Source organism: Myotis daubentonii, chromosome 10 (assembly GCF_963259705.1).
Source record: "Myotis daubentonii chromosome 10, mMyoDau2.1, whole genome shotgun sequence".
In the NCBI taxonomy this organism is placed as follows: domain Eukaryota; kingdom Metazoa; phylum Chordata; class Mammalia; order Chiroptera; family Vespertilionidae; genus Myotis; species Myotis daubentonii.
In genome coordinates, this window is record NC_081849.1 from 41569918 (window position 1) to 41588159 (window position 18242).

An 18242-nucleotide genomic window follows, 5' to 3' on the forward strand; every position below is an offset into this window, starting at 1 on the left:
AAAACTATACCTCACCTTCACATGTCATTTACATATACTGATTGCTTCCACATGTCTGGCATAAGGTAAAATAGTTTATGAGCATTTTAATATGGCTAAAGCTACAATAAAATAAACTTCATCTTTGTCTAGAAGACCTCAGAAACTTATTCATGCTGGTACATAAAGTGTTTTGCAAAGGAATACTTCCTTCCAGAAAAATCCTTTAAAAGCTGACTGTGGTTAATGTCACCTCCTTTCTAACGACGTCTAGATTTCCCAGTCTGGCTTCCAAGTGTCTTCTGTTTAACAAAAGCCCCTTTAAGTTACTCTCAACATGCTCTCCATTCTATTTACTAGCTTCAGGCTGCAAGTTTATTTTCTTGAGTGACTGCATATCCTTTTTCCTGCAAATGGGTTATTTGTGATCACAGGTGGTTCCCAGAATTGGTCAGAACAACTCAAACTTTATATCTACAAGGTTTAATTCAGACTCAGAACATATTACATAGGGATATTGTGTTAATTCCTATGTGGATTCAATACTCTTTAAGTTGTAATAAAGGATGTTGTGTCATCATGGACGAAGTCAGAACAAAATAATATTCAAGGCAATAATTACACCATTTGAAAGGATATGATGTAAGTACAGGAGCAAATAAAATAGTCATTTCCTGGTTAGTTTTACTGAATAGTAAATGACTGACTTTGATTCGTGTTGAAAACATAAATTGGAACGTAGAGTCTGTGAGATGCAAGCAAACCTCTCCTAGAGAAGCGGGTGCTTCCTTGCTCATCCTGGCGCCGTGAGTATTCAGAGCCAGGCGACCCAAAAGTTGGGTCTCTCATCATTAGCTTTCTGTATACACTTATACAGATTCCATTGAACTTGCACTTAAAATTGTGTCAATAGGTCAGCATCAACACATTTAACTTCACTGAACGGCCTTATGTTAGACTCAGCAAGTTGTCATCAATTGTTGACTTGCAACATTACCTTTTTACAAAGCCTTCTCATATGTTCACTGACTAGTTGATATTGACAAAATTCATATTTTAAACATTCACACTATCACAGGTTTTGAAAGAAGCACACTACACATTCAATTGTGGTTTTCTTTGTATTGCAATTATATATACAGGGAATCGCTGGAGAGCTCATGCATGCATACCTACTCTAAATGAGCAAAACATGGAAATCTAGAATCTATGCAATTTTGAATCCGCCTCAAGTGATCCATAGGTAATGAATATCTTATATGCACTAAGTAATGATTGGGCCCCTTAAATGTCTCCTGTCATTACCCTGATAACAGCTACTATAAATAGCTAGTCTCCTATATTAAAGAGCACCTTGAGGCTAATAAAGCTAATAACATGTCAAAATCCTTACACCTAGAAAATTTCAGTCAATTCAATGCTTTCTTCACCATGCCAAGAGTCTTTTATCCTCATGAAATTTTTATTCTAGTTGCAAGTTAGAAAAAGCTATTAAATTTCAGTAGACTGACAAGCAAGTACTTGAATTAACATAATCATGTATATTATCAATATATTTATTTTTAAATATATATATTTATTGATTTCAGAGATGAAGGGAGAGGGAGAGAGAGATTGAAATATCAATGATGAGAGAGAATCATTGATTGGCTGCCTCCTGTACAGCCCCTACTGGGGATCGAGCCAGCAACCTGAGCATGTGTCCTTGAGCAGAATCAAACACGGGATCCTTAAGTCCGCAGGCTGACCCTCTATCCACTGAGCCAAACCAGCTAGGGCGATATATTTATTTTTAATTGAATATATGTGCTATCATTTTGCTCATTCCAATAATGTAGCATTTTATTCTTTAAAAAATATTTTTATTGATTTCAGAGGGGACGGAAGAGGGAAAGAGAGATAAAAACATCACTGATGACAGACAATTATTGACTGGCTGCCTCCTGCACGCCTCACACTGAGAATTGAGTCCACAACTCAGGCATGTGCCCTGACCAGGAATCGAATTATGACCTCCTGGGTCATAGGTAGACGTTCAACCACTGAGCCACACCAGCTGGGCTAAAAATTTATTCTTTTAGAAATATAAAAAGGCAATAAATCTGGCTTTTTAAGTGGGTGCATCAAAGACAGTAGGCCATTATCTCTGTCTATAAAGAAAAGTAAATTTTTTGAAAAAGATGGTGTAATGTGTACAATGGAGAATCTATTTGAGAGAATGTGGTCTATAGTGTGTGTTCTGTGTGGTACAGTTAATATTGACGGAGAGGTGTACTTAAAAAACAAATTACTACAGCATCACTAATTTCACTTCCTTATATGGCACTTGCTTAAAAATAGACTAAACATATTCTCTTGAAATTAGTGTGCTGGTGTCTATATAGTTGCAGACAAATACTGTCCTAGAGTAGGCAGTTTTCTCTAACTTGACAGCTAAAGAGCAAAGCCAATCAGATAGGTATGAATCTAGTTTCAATATTGGGCAAAACAGACACTGACTGCGTTTCTCGGTGATTTTATGCATGTAAGATAAAAACGTTTTTATAGTCACTTGGTCTCGTTTTGTTGCTATGCTAGAAATCTTTCTCAAGAAGCTGTCTGGATTAAGAGGTCCAATGATAGAGGATGTCTGCCCTGTGAGTGTGCAAAGGGAACCTTAACTCTGTTCTGAATAGGCACCTTAGGAATCAAAAGAAGGCTGAGACTCTCTTGAATATGAGGAACACACAGTGAAAGTAAGAGATCCATGGCTGCAGGCCAGTGTGTGAGAGCCCAACAGGGAGGTAGAGTCTTAGCAGTAATTGCTCTGAGCACAGCTTCCAATTTTATTTTGTTAGAATCCAGTGCAAAGGAGTGAATCTTTGCACACCAGCCCGGGGCGGGGGAAAGACCATCAAAGAATAGTGAACACACATAGTATATTGAGCTGAAAAAACAAGACAGACCAAAGTCACCCTTGAAATCTTGCACAAATAGAGGCATTGTGGAAAAGTTAAATCTGTGTTCTAGTCCTCAGAAGTCCTCAATGTACACCCTGCCATAAACCTAAGCACATATGAAGGAAGTAGTATGTAACATCAACTATTTTCAGGTAGAGAGCTGTATCCTAAATTACATCTGATTGTTGGATTTTAAAATTTTATACAGAAGCATAGATATCTGCAGTTTTACTTAAATATGACTTGCACTTTTCTGGACATGTGAAAATGCATTGCCCTATGTAACAGTAGACAAGCATAAGCTACATGCCCATGTAGTCTTTGTGCCCCAAGAGAACAGGCCGTTATGTGAGGGCCAATCTGAACCGTAAGCATTTGTTTCAGAATCTCATTCAGTATCTCAGGTGATGAGTCAGTAACTCAGCACTGAAGGCCAAAACCAGATTTCTGGATTCCTAAGCACTCCTTTGCACACACCACTCATTTATAAACTTTAAAAAGTTTTATCATCTATTCAGATCTAAAGTTTGAATGCTGTAACCTCTCTTTCAAAATGTTCTACCAATTATCTATATCTAAACTCTTTTTTTCACCTTAAATTATTTTTCTGCCCATCAAATATTTCACTACTCTATTTTAAAAAATTAAACTGGTGTCTGCGTGTTCTCACTTCGGTGCCTTAGCCCTCTCACCTGTAAACAATTATCTGCCACCTCCTCATTTCTTCCTTCAAGCACTTCTCTCAAAAAGTGTTTGATGAAACCCTATCATGCACAAGACTCTGTACTTGACAAAGAATATAGGATGAATAAAGAACAGGTGCAGTGTCAAAAAGTTGACAACCTATGTCTTCTCTCCTTCCAAATGGTAAGTTTCTACAGGACAGTTGCCATATTATGGTTTATACCTCTCTGCCCCTTCAAAAGCTTTGCAAAGGAGATACTCAAGTCAATGGTTGTTAGAGAGAATAGCATCAGTAAGCAACTAAAAGGGTAGGAGGATGTTCATCCAGGCAGGAAAGTTCTCAGGTGGGATGTAGAGAAAGGATGACTGTGCCGGGGCACTGTTGGTACTGCGAGGTGAAGAGTTTCACTTTCCAGGTACTATGAGCTGTTGTAGCACATTCCTAGTAGCCCAGATTAAAAACCTGTTACTCTCCAATTCTTCAGATCCTTCCTGGACACAATCATTTATCAAACCTGCTTTTTCTATATGGTCAATGTGTTTCATCTCCAGCCTTTCTTTCTTGTTTCTATTATGATCCTTATCCAGGCATTAATTTTCTCATATCTGAATAACTGCAGGACCTCCAAATAGTTTCCTCTATGCCCTAGACTCCTTCAGATCATTCATTTTTATAGGTTGAACTAAGGAGTTTGTACTTTAATTAGTAAGAATTTCAAAAAAGGAGTAGTTTCATTTGAATTTCAGAAAGAACTGTAGTCAGTAATGAAGAAAAAAAAAAGAGAATAATTATAGATGGCTGTTGCCATAGTAGGGCAAGTAATGATAAATGCCTGACTTAGCCTGGAGGAAAGACTAAGACATATTTGAGAGATAAACTCAAGAGGTGGACTCCACAGGACATCTAGCTAGATGTAAGGTAGACCATCAATGGAAGAGGCAATGATGCTAGTGACCTGGACAACTGGGACAAAATGACAACATTCCCCAACACTTGAATAAGGGGGAGAAAGAAGTTTGTAGAAAGGACAGTGAGTATAGTTTTGAACAAGTAGAGCTGAAGTTCCCTGAGAGAGATCCAAGTGTAGATATTCTATGGCTTTTGACATGTGGAAGAGACACAAGCAAGATACATGCCTTAGTATCTGGTCCGTGGACTTTGTAGCACCAGGTAGGGGCATGGGCAAACGGAGAAGAGATCACTGGGTAACATGAGCACATAATTTCCAGTGCTGTTAGCCTTCCACTACTCTTCCCTTCCTAGTCGTTATGTGGGCAACATTTCCACATCTCAAGGGTCAAGGATGCTAATTTGTCCTTTAACCAACATATTTTATAGATGTAAAGCTGAGACATTTGGACTGGTTGTAAGAACCATACTCTGTGTATCAGGGATGATGTCTACTTTAGATCACTAGGGTAAGTGTATATAAGAGGGCAATTTAGTGTAATTTTAAAGTGGTAAGATTACCATTCTTTAAAGAAAAGTCATTTTGCTTGTTCTTTGGTAGATTGATCTGCTGAAAACAAAAAGTTTCCAACCTCTTCCCAAAAGAGCCAGAAGGGCTTTTAATTTTTGAGCCCTAGAAACTTTTTCCATACCCCAAGAGAATAATAAATAGGATTTTGTTTTCAAAAAGAGAAACTTAAATGAGATTTATTTAGCTAAGACAAGAATGAGTTCAAACGGTATTTCCAGAGAAAAGATGGGGGGAGAATAGGGAGTTGTGGGGGAGGGTGGCTAGGATTAGTTAAATAAAAAATTATATATTTCAAATCTGGAACGATGGAAGGCTATTTTGTATTGGGAGATTTGTGACTTGCTCAACTTTGTGTACATTTCTGTGGAGGCAATGACACTATGCACTATGGCTTGGAGCCAAGATGCTAAGAAGGCTCAATAGAAGGGCTACTGAAATGAGCATCTTGATAACTCCTAAAGTCCATTGCCTAAGAAAGAGCAGAGGACTCAGCTATGCAGCAGCACTGTACAGTAGAAGATGCTAGGGGAAGGTCAACCATTAAAGGACAGAAGACCACATACAATCCTGGATCACTCAAGATCTGACATCAAGTAGAGAGAGAGAACCTCTCTTCAAGACATTTCAATTCAATCCTATGCTCTAGTGATTGGCATTCTACTTTCTATAATTCCCAATTAAACATAATATGATTTAGAAAAATAATAACTTGAATGTAAGTTATTTTTGTATTTGTTATACACACATATGAACTGCATATAACCACATAGATTTATACAGTTCTTTATCTAGTGTATAAAAGTCTGCAAGTACAAGTGATTGCACTATTATGACTAAGTTCTAGAAGTTATATTTTTCACTTTGTGTTGAAAATACCACAAATCTACAACTTATCTAATATATTATAAAATGTTGCAAGATTTTAGTAGCCTGTTTATTCTGAAAGCAATTTATTCTTAAGTGAGCCAGAGAAACATCCTGAATGATAACAAAGTGCTAAGTGAATTAAAATATATGCAATATGTAACTTTGATTTTAAAGACATGTGGCATAAAACAAGAATACATAGTTAAGACATTTTAATATATATTCTCATTCTGTAGATGACATAGGTATCTTTATGTTAAAAATAAACATAATTTATAAAATAGCAATTGCTTTCTTCATCACTTATCGGTGGGTTCATTAAAGAAATAACAAGATAAAACCAAAAAATAGGAATTAGCTAGGAAAACAAGAAAACAGGCTAATATCCTATCTAATAAAAGAGAAAAATGGTAATTGGCGTACGACGATACCCTTTTCATTGGCTAATCAGGGCTATATGCAAATTAACTGCCAACTAAGATTGGCAGTTAGCTGCCAACTAAGATTAGCAGTTAACTGCCAACAAGATGGTGGTTAATTTGCATATGTAGGCACAATGCAGGGAGGCGAAAGGGAAAGCAGGAAGAAGCCCCCTGCCAAGGAGAATCAGGTGACTTTGCCGCCCTGGCCAGTGATAGCAGGAAGTAGGGGTGGAGCCAGCGATGGGAGCTGGGCACGGTCAAAGCTGGCAGTCCCGGGAGCTAGGGGTCCTTTGCCTGGGCCTAAAGCGGAGCCCACGATCGCGGGGCCGCTGCAGCTGCGGGTCCCCGCTGCCTGGGCTGGACGCCTAGGCCAGAGGTGTTAGGCCTGGGCAGGGGCGGAGCCTGCAACCACGGGGAGCTGGGGGTCCCCTGCCCAGGCGTGACACCTCTGCCAGAGGCCTCAGGCCTGGTCAAGGGGCCGATCCGGTGATTGGTGATCGGAGGGTGATGGGGGTCAACGCCTGAGGGCTCCCAGTATGTGAGAGGGGGCAGGCTGGGCTGAGGGACACCCCCCCCACACACACATAACACCCAGTGCACGAATTTCGTGCACCGGGCCCCTAGTATTTTATAATCTCAAGGAACTATAGTCACAGTCTTTTCTACCTTGGATAACCAAACTCATCTTTCTTTCCTTTTTTCCATTGGTTAACAAGAAGTCTGGCCAATATAGTTTACAGATAAATCCAAAGGAGAGATGGATAAGCCCAAATGATCACTGTGTCCACTATGGAAAAGTTCTCATAAGTATGTACCACTTTTCCCTCCTCATTTCATTTTAGTCAAACCCAGACAAGCACATATTAAGTCCATAATGTTCCCAGTCTGATATGCTGCAGCTTTAATTTCCCCTAGTCAAAGGATAGATTTATTTCAATGTTGCATCTGAATACAGAAAAATTATATAGCTATGGCCAGCCAGCATGACTCAGTGGTTGAGTGTCAACCTGTGAACCAGGAGGTCAGGGTTCTATTCCGGTCAGGGCACATGCCCTGGGTGCAGGCTTGATCCCTAGTGTGGGGCCTACAGGAGACAGCTGATGGATTCTCTCTCATGATTGATGTTTCTATCCCTCTCTGCCTCTCCCTTCCTCTCTGAAATCAATAAAAATATATTTTAAAAAAGAAAAAGTATATAGTTGTATCACTATGTAAACTATATAGAAATGTATTGTTTTCCTAAAAAGAAATACAAATCACAAGGAAATAGTTTTTGATAGTGGTAATTACCACTCTATTTCTGCCTTCTCACATTTTTCTTGTCTTTCAGAGTTCACCTTCCTTGTGCCCTATTTTCAAAAGCCTTCTGAAGTCTTTAGGTAGATGTGAGAGGCTGCCCTCAGACATCCTACTATAGTCACTTTATTATCCAAGAATCTTCTTGTTCATGAAGAAATCTGTAACATGGCTTATGTAAGTTTGTGTGTTGTATGTGTGACTTAGATATAGAATACAAGTTGAAAATACTTATTAATTATAATAAAAATTTGTAAATAATTGAAATTCATACAGTTGAGGAAAACCTAGATTAATTTAAACTAATTTGTATAAAATGATCACAATAGTGTGTATTATTCTCTTACACTTAATATTTAAAGATAAAAAATTAAAATTTCTAACACATATGATGATTCACCACTACTTAGATAGTTTAGTTTGAATTTGACCTCAGGTATAAATCACTTTGTTTTAGCTTTCCTCAAATATATTCCTTAAGGGTTGAGACTACAGCTTAATTTTTTAAATACATTTTAATAGTTACAATTTGTACATAACAGCACTCTTGTTCTATTAATACTTCTACTTTGTCACAAGACTAACATATTTTATAATAATCTAAAATTAAGCATTGCAAATTAATTCACATTCTACAATCAATTATAGGCCTGGCCTATAAGTGCACTAAGGAAATTAGCCTTTTATGCACCCCATCCTCTTAATTATATGAGATTGGGATCTTAGACAAAGAACTCAAAATGTATTTTGAATATTCACACTTCAGCAAAGATTCCTGTGGCTATTTTCTATCACGTCAACTCTCCTGGGCCAGTGGGTTCTTGGAAGCAAGAGCTGAGAATGGAAGAGGGTGGTGTTCCCAGAACATAGAGCACAAAACCAAGGGAAGAAGAGTCTGGCTTGGAAACGAAAAGCAAGGGGAAATGTGCAAGTGCTGCTATCCCTAAGTGGAATCAAGGGTAAGGGGATCCACGGAAGGTTCTGCAATACTAAACCTTAACTAGTTGTCATAGAGCAAAGCCAGTTTTCTCCCCAAAGTGTGGACAATGAATTCTAGTCAATTTAAGGTCTTAAATGACTGTGCTTTCCACTTTGTTTGGTAGGAGAGATTTGTTTTTTCACAAAGGCTCAGAATCAATGAGACTGATGATGAGAAATTTTATCGTTAGAAACGATTTGGTTTTAGAATAGTCTCGCTCACTTTCTTTCCTGGCTGTGTGTCCTGAGACACAGTAATTAGGGTATTCATCCAAAATAAGGAAACAATTCCTCAACCTGGTTCCTAGAGTCTTCCAAGAGGTATGTATTCTTACATTTTCTCCATCTCTTACTTGTGGGCAAACAAAGATGACCCAGATACTTTCTGATTCAGATCCTTTCTGGAATAGGCTTGATTCATTGTCTGTGGAGATACCTCTGCTCTCAGGCCCTTTGTTCACTCCAAAATGTCTCCCTCATATCTTCCTCTAGCATCTAACACTGAGTTTACTTCCCCTACAATTCCCTTATAATGCATTTCATATTTTGAATTTGCATTCTTTTTATACTCACTTATAATCAGGTATATTATGCGTTTAAAAAACAAGGTGTGTCAAATAAAGCCCAAATTCATTCAATAATGAGTGACTTTGTCTAGCCATCGAGAATATAATGATGAAAAACAATGCAGATCTGCCCCTGAGAACCTTCCAATCTGGCACAGCAAAGATGATCCACGTAAGTGGGCTTACAAACTAAAGATGCAATGTGATGTATTCAATAGAACTAAGCTTCATTTAGTTTGAGGATGAAGACTCAAGTTTGTGGTGTTATATTTTTTCCCCAAGACAGGTTTATGATTACAGCAGCAAATGAAGTTACTGTAAAGTTTGTTCAACATTGTTTCCCACGCCAGGTCTCTCTAAGCAAAGGAAACCTGGAAATGCAGGTTTAATGACTCATTCAGGAGCTGACAAGACTCCCTAAATTTGTGGTCCCTTTAAGTTTTACTCAAAGCTTGTAGAAAATACTAAAGCCAATTCATTCTTCACATTTATCAACATAATTTTATTGTTTCTTATCTTTATTCCCTAATTCAAGTATACATTGTATATTTTCTTATCCTGGGTTTGATAGAGTCCAGCTCTGTTACTGTTTAGAAATGGTGTACGAATTCCTTACTGTTACTGATGTTTATGTCTTGGCAGTAGAAGGAACATCCACTGGGGACATTTGTGTCAGATAGAATTTATTGACCTTCCATATATTTAATTATAAAAATAATTTTAAACAACCTACAGACCAAAAGGTGTTATTCTTTTAAAAATATATCAAATGTAATTTTTCTAAACATTATTTTACCTTCTCAAATAGCCACTCTCCAATTATAAACAATGGCAATCACATGCCATAGGCATGCTGCCTAATTCCTATTTAAGCACACTCAATGATTAAGGCTTAAGAAAAAGATTATATATATATATATATTTTTTAAAATTATAGTTGACAAGCAATTTTTTAATATCAATATTGATTTTTTACAGAGAGGAAGGGAGAGGGATAAAGAGTTAGAAACATTGATCAGCTGCCTCCTACACAGCCCCTACTGGGGATGTGCCCACAACCAAGGCACATGCCCTTGACCAGAATCAAATCTGGGACCCTTCAATCCACAGGCCGATGCTCTATCCACTGAGCCAAACAGGTTAGGGCTATATGACCTTTTTAATATATATTTCATACACATGAAACTGTCCCTCCAGCATTCTGATTGTTTAGTACTACTATTTCACCTGTTATTTTGTGTTATATTTTATAATTAATTTCACATGCAAAGTCTAAAATAATTAAAAATATTTATTTATTTATTTATTATTTATTTATTTATTTATTTTTTATTTATTGTAGTCATTTACTTTCTCAGGGTCAAACTGTACCAATAAAGGTATGCAAAGAGCATGTAAAATATTTACACAATTTTATTTTAACTAATGCTTACGTTTTGCACATGTTACTTCTCCTAGAAAACTTATACCAGTGTTTCCAAGCTTGGTCTCCAAACGTTACTCTGTGTATTTATCCTAGCAGTCTGCCCACTGCCACAGGAATGAAAGAGCTGTCACAAATTGCTAGTGCCACCTATTAGCGGGAGCATAGTACTGCAAATCATGACGATGCCTTTAAAAAGCACCTAAGAGGTCATGAGGTGTAAAATCCATCCCAAGACTCATACTTGTTCTAATTTATGTTTACAGCTGCTGGTCTTTTAAAAATAAGCATTCAGTACATGCACTAAACCTAGATAATGTCATGGGTTTTGGAGAATTTAACTACAACTTTACCTGCATTAATGAATCATAGGTTTGTCCATAATGTTTTGATAAGTGCAATGTTTTAATAAATGAAAATGTAATTCTCCATGATATAGCACGATTTTGTAAGTGAATGTTAGATAATGGTAGATCAAAAATTTGTTTTAGTGATGGTCTCTCTGGGATATTTTAGAAAAAAATCAAGCATAAATGCTGTTTAAAATGGGCCTGACGAGATTTCAAAATTTTTCAAAAGATGTAAAGGTGTGATGTTCTGAGATGCAACTGTGATGTTTAGATGTGCCACTGAAGTTTGAATGAGAAAAATTTAAATAAGAACTTTACCACAAAATTTCTTCTGGCTTACTTATAGTTCATGATAACTTTATAAGTTAGAGCACACACCTGAAATACAGTTGTATATGCACACTAGGCTTACATAGGTTATGCTCTGCAACTGAGTTTAACTTTAATACCAGGAACATATTATATTAATTAATTATAATTAATTTTTTTCCTGAAAGGTTTCAGTTATACTAATTGTTAAATATGGAATTTAAATATAATTGACCAAAAATCACAAAATATTTGTTACTTATGTTGTGTGATTTCTGTGTAATATTAAAAATAAGAAAACAAAGAGAAATTAGTTATTACAGACCTACACATCTATTTAGCTCATAAGCACCCAGGCATTTTATATTGCTAACAGAAGTGGGGTCTTGGAAATAATTTATATAAAGAGAAATAGCAATATACAAAAGTTAGCGTTGGAAAAATTACCTTTTCCATTTTCAGGTTTACTTAAGTTAGTGATGACTGAATATCATTATCAAAAGTTGGTTGGTTAGAGACCTAAACAGGATGGTTTTGTTGTCTCTGTTATTTTCCTACTTGCTAAAGTCCACTGTATAAATTATTATTTCAAAGGCCAATTTGGTTGGCAGCTTTACACAGAGAAGCCACAAACTGGAGACTTTCACTATCCCTCATTTAATCTGACCACCATTGCATCACCAGATGTGTGATGGAGCATTTTTGTTTTGTTTTACTTTTATATTATTTTGCCAGGATACACAGGGCAAGGCGAAAATAGGTTTACCAGTTGTTCATATGCAAAATAATACATTAATTAATAAATAATAATACAAGAATAAACTCTGCTTTGCATACTCAGATACATTACATATATGCATCCTCCTACTCATGTCACTTTACCTGTGAGGAAATTTTTACTAACTTCATTCTACACTATTATGTAAATACTTGAGATATCCATGAAAACTTTCCATGGGATTCAAAAGATCATATATATAAAATTTAAAATATGAATACTATTTCAGATCAAAAATTAATTTATTATAAGCCATAACCAGTAGATTGCAAGGGTTGGTTTTTATCAACTATTAAATATAAATATTAAGCTTTATTATTTATATATATTTATATATCTACATTTATATATTCATATATATGTGAATGTGTGTTGTGCTTCAGTATAAGTAAAAAGAATCTCTGAAAAGTCATCAACTGCAAGAAATAATAAAATAAATCATTCATATTAATTACATTTTAAAGTGATCATAATATATGAGCAATAGCAAATAAAAATTCTTCTGCAAATTTTACTTCATAATTTTTAACTTAATATTATCTTCTAGTATCAGACACATATGTATGATAATTTTGATTTAACTGATAATTTTATTCTTAAAGAAACTACTTGACTCTGGTATAAGTAGCTTTACAAAGTATAAAAAGAAAGCCACTAAAATGTCTACCATCTATTTAAGTATTATTTACTAAGTCTTCCCTGCAAAGGTAATGTTAAAGACACTGATTTAACCTTTGGATCCACATGATCACCATCACATTGAGACTTGCATGTGTCTTTGATTTCTACTAAAACTGAAGCACACAATGTCCTGGAAAAGCTCATTACACTGAGTGATGGAACATTTGTCATTTGTTTAAAACCCCAAACCTAATTTATTTCCTTGTGATTTCCATAGCTTTTTCTGAAGTCTTCATTGCACCACACATTCCAAAGGGAAGATTACATGATATTCTTGTATTTCATGAGAAAAGTTAAATTTGACTAGTTGTGTAGGAGAAATAAACTGTTATGCACCATTTAGAAAAAGAAGCACTTTGACATTTAGCTCTATTACATATCTTTAAGGAAGCAAAAGTATCTCTGGGTGAATGTTTCTTGAAGTTAATTTGTAAGTGACTGCTGAGATTTACAGAGTTCTCACATTTGCTTCCCCCACAAGGATTCTAAATCAGATTGGTTCAGAAGAAAAGCCAGCATATCCCATTTTTCTAATATTATCACTTCTCCAGATGGCCCTCGAACCTCTATTCAATTCCTTTTTCCTAGAAAGTAAAGAGGTACCTTATTAGATAGCTATGTACATCCACTGCAAAAGCTGCCTTCTTGTTCTTCTTTTTCTTTCTCACTTAACATATCAAATCTCTTTTATCTCCTACCAGAAAGCAAGCACAGTGATTGCCTAAAACTTTGTCTTGGCAACCTGAGCAATGAGAGAGTTAATGGTGGATCTTTGAAAACAGTGACATGGGAAATTAGAGTTGGCAGGGATTTAACTCTTCAAAAACCATGCTGGAATATTTTTAAGGGCAATGCAGTGGATGTTTTAACTATGTTTGACATCTAATTAAGGAGGAAAAAGAAGCAGCTAAGAAAAAAAATGTCTAGTTTAGTTTAGAAACAAAGTATTTATAATTGGCTACCAGACTTTTACTTTGGCAAAACAAGTGTACATGGAGAGAAAGAAAGGTAATGACAGACCAATAAAATGACAAGAAAAATTGCTTGGGCCATTGCTTTTATTCTTCTTACTGTTGTTCATTTCACAGCTTATTTTTACCAAATTGCCAAATTCTAGGTATGTCAATGGAATTTTTATGTAGCTGTAGGGTAGTTTTTTAGTTAAAGGAAAGCACAATAATTATAATGGATGCCATTGCTAAAAAGAGCTTAAAAGATAGTGTCAAATACATACATACACCTTGTAAATACATACAGCTAACTTCATCAGACAAGTTTAAAGCATGTGTGCATAACACAGGTTATTCTAATTAAATGCCACCTTTTTAAAATGGAGAGCAATATGCTACCAGGTAAATAAGATTCTTGCAAAATAAATAAATATAACTCTCAATTCTTATTTATTTTACAATTTATTTAGCACTTAGACAAGTAACTGTGATTGTAAGATCTTTTAAATGTATTTCATGTTTCAAACTTATTTTAAAATTATAATCTATAGCCACTCACTTCTTCAAGAAGTAGTTGCATGCAATACTTACTTATAAGGAATGTAAATTTACATAAAGTGGACCATCAACCTGAGAATTTATTGATGACATCCTCTCAAAGAGTGAAAATAGAGAGCAAAAACTGATGCCAACATAGACATAAAGTGGACCATCAACCTGAGAATTTATTGATGACATCCTCTCAAAGAGTGAAAATAGAGAGCAAAAACTGATGCCAACATAGATGCCATAATATCATATACTATACCTAACAATTTAAAGACAGCTACTAAACAGAGACACAATAGAGATTAATTATTTAATGGAGTCTATATGTTTTTAATATCTCAGATGAGTCAATTGCAATTGCTTGCTAATGTTTAAAATGCGTTCACATTTTAATAAAGAAAATGTTATGCCAAAAACAAATATATTTTCCAAGTAAGTGTATTTTATCTAACAAGTATTAAGTCCAAATAAACACATTTAATAGGTGTCTAATTTTCTAATCCAAAGTGTGAAAAATGCACCCTCCTTTCCTATTTGTGGTCCTCATTCACACCCGAGCATTCAGAGAGATCATCCCCCTCATGTGAAAATTAAAGACTCTGGTTGCTGGCATAAGAGCAATGTACAGTATATAGACATCTCTGCAAGAGAGATTCAGTAAATTTGCTTCCCATTATAGGCTGAACACAGAATATAATTGAAGCTTCTCACTGCCCCACCCCCTATTCTAGAAATCTGAGAATCATAAGAAAGCAACACCTTAGGGAGTAAAACTACTTGAGTTCAAACAGTTTAATCTGAAACTCCACTTTGATAATACCTCAGTTATATAAGTATTTCCTCCCATTGCAAGTTATATTTATTATTTTGGAATCCAACTTAGCATTATTTTATACAAATTCATCTAAACAAATATAGAACAACTATTTTTCTTTTAAAACCATCATTAACAAACATGCATGCACATGAAACTAGAACCAAATAAAGTATTAGCAACCATGAAATAAAGCTTTTTTTTTCTTTCTTAAATTTATACTTTTTTTTTTTTTTACAAAAGAAGTTCACACTAGTTCTACAAGTAGGAAGTAGTGTGTCTTCATTTCTTACTGAAGTACGTATGGAATTAAATAACATTATATTTCAAAGACTCTGGCTTTACCCCAATTAGCCAAATATACAGTCTTCTGTACAATCATAACACACTGTGGAAAAACTAGTCTGTTCTCTCCAGTTTATATTTTCTTGGCAAACCACGATCTACTGCTTATGTTAAGCATCTGATTGTCAGATTTGAACAAACTGAATATTCATGATGATGATTAACCATTTAGTGTCTAAAACTAAGACAACACAATTTGTCATAACAATTCTTATAGGTGAGGCATGCATATCTAAGAAGGGACTATTTTTTTCAATAGTAGTGTTAAAGATATTTAAAAAGAAGTAGGGTCGGAAAAATTAACAGAACACATGATCACACAGACAGATCAGCGTTTCCCAGGCATTCAGCTCCTCTGCAAATGTGATTAAATGTTCTTTGTTTGCATTTAAATTGTCATCTCAAACAGAAGGCATGCTTTTATTTATCTATTTTTTTAAAAGTGCTTAAATCATCTCAGAAAGACGCACCCAGTCATGTAGGTTCCCCAGGTTAAACTAAAGGTTTTATGGTTTGGGTTGGAAGGGAGTTCAAGGAATAAAAAGGGAGGGGGGCGACTGGGGGGGTATCACACAGCTAGCCAAATAAAAGAAAAAAAAATACAGATTTACCTTTGTAGGATAATTTCAGCCTTGGCACATTGTTCTTCCCATTCTGATAGTTGGCTCCGGCTGTAAGTAACACTCCCCAGAAAAGACAGGCGATCCTGGTGAGCCAGCCCATGCTGCAGGCGCAGTGGGTCCGGGTGCTGCTTCAGGCTTCCCTCCTGTATTGTGCGGCCAGAGAAGTTCAAACAATCTGAAAACTGGAGGTAACAGGTGACCTAGGTCAGTTTCATTCATAAAAGCAGACAAGCAAGACTTCACCACAACACTAACACCTCTTCTTCTGTAACAGTCACTGAAGAAACTTCAAAACCTCCACAAAAAAAAAAAAAAAAAAAAAAAAAAAAAAAAAAAAAAAATCCGAGCCAGGCACCGGATAATGAGGCACAACTGTTGTGTGGAAAGGAAAGAAAAAAAAATTAACCAGGGCTGCTGCAGTGGCGCTTAAGAAGCAGTTCCTTTTATCTAGGCTCCTCTGATAGCCGGTGGCAGACTCTAATCCTGCTCCCTGCTTCATTCGGCACCGGGGAAGCAGAATGAAAGGGAAACGAGAGAGAGAGAGAGAGAGAGAGAGAGAGAGAGAGAGAGAGAGAGAGAGAGAGAGAGAGAGAGAGAGAGAGAGAGACCGTGAGCAGCGCGGACTTTTCCTGTACACATGTAGGGAGAGATGACATAAGATCCCACAGACAGGTCTCCCTAGCACTCACTAGACTGGCTGACAATAGGAGAGCAGGCGAGCTCAATCCACTCCCCTTCCCTCCTGTCACACAACACATGCAAAAAACATCTCCTAGAGATTAGAGCCGGGAGCAGAACCCTCCAGCGTGCCTGTGAAAGGCATGTAGCCATAAATTTACTTGCAGAGGCAAGCGTTGTTTTATAGCCACGTTAGGTGCAATTTTGATTTTAAAAATCGGAATTCGGCTACCTACATAATGTGTAACTCATGCTCCTGAGATAAGTCTGCTGAACTTGCGCATTATCCGCGTGAATGTATATGTATATAGAGAGATCCGCATATGCACATGTGTGTATCTGCGTATGCTTTCATCAATACAACTTTAACCAGGGAAGGTTTTAAAGCCTCGTTAGAGAGCCTTCCCTCCTCCCTACAAGCACACTTGGCTCAGCCACCCCTTCCCCGCCCCACTGCAATCTCAGCAAAGAAATTCCTAGTAAAGACCATTTCAACAATCAGTTCAAGACAAATATAGGTCCACCGAGAATTATAAATTACAACAGGGTATTCTCAAAAGGATACTCAGAATTTAAAAAGAGCTAGGGTTTTCCAGCTTCTGGAATGCTCTGGCTAACATTTTTAATGCATCACATCCCATTAATTAAAGCCACTTCCAGAGTTTTGGTTTAAAGGGCAGAGGAAGATGACAAAGTTCACCAAAGTCCCTGCTGAGTATCAAGGACCGACAGAGAGAGGATATTTCCATGTCTTCATGAGCTGATAAGGGTTCCTACATTTTCTGCAGACACGTGAATGTAGTCCAGCGGTCATACAACATCATTAGTTCTTTCCTAAATAGGAATACTGTCTGAGGTGTTTAACTTTCCTCTTCCATTTTTTTTCTTTTAATTTTCCCCAAAAGCTGATATTCTTATAAGATTTTGTGGATATCTAAAGGTTAATAGAACAGACGTTTCCTTCCTTACACTTCACTCCCCAACTTTATCTGCCCTGCACTCTCCCCACCCTCCAAGCCACACCACATACACACTTGAAACAGGAGAGAGAACTCTCCTTCAATAATACAAAAATGTCTCAGCTGAAAGAAGAGGGTGGGTCTCACAATTTAATACATAAACAGGCATTGAAAGTGGTTTAGTAGCCTCATAAAAAAAAAATGGTCTGAGCTTTGTCATACAGCTTTTATTAGTTAATGTCTACAGACCAATAAAGAGCATCCCCCCTCTCTCTTTCTTTCTCTCTCTTCTCTCTTCTCTCTCTCTTCTCTCTCTCTCTCTCTCTCTCTCTCTCTCTCTCTCTCTCTCTCTCTCTCTCGTCTTTGTAGGTGGTGGAGGAGGAGGAAGAAAATGAAGAGGATTTAAAGGGAGGAAAATGGGGGAAGGGGATGAGGGATTCTCTTTCTACTTCACTAGTTGGATTGATTCATCAAACAGATCCATATTGTATTTGTCAGTTTCCAACAGCCTATTGATAAGTCAGTATTGTTAAGAAAATAAAATCCAAAAATAATGTTGATTTTACTGATT

General features: G+C 36.4%; 1 protein-coding gene across 2 annotated transcripts in view; it reads right to left on the minus strand.

Annotated features, from left to right (window-relative positions):
* The window catches only part of SEMA3A (semaphorin 3A), a 193916-nt gene extending 177170 nt beyond the window's left edge, over positions 1-16746 (minus strand). Inside the window, exons 1-2 of one of the 2 annotated variants that reach the window (XM_059712176.1) lie at positions 16441-16746; positions 16023-16216 (exon numbers count right to left, since the gene is read on the minus strand). In XM_059712176.1, the coding sequence (XP_059568159.1) occupies positions 16023-16134 (112 nt within the window). In that variant the 5' untranslated portion in view covers positions 16135-16216; positions 16441-16746. Of the gene's footprint in view, positions 1-16022 lie in introns of both variants that reach the window. The other variant, XM_059712175.1, reaches the window with a different exon arrangement.
* Positions 16747-18242: the final 1496 nt, after the last annotated feature.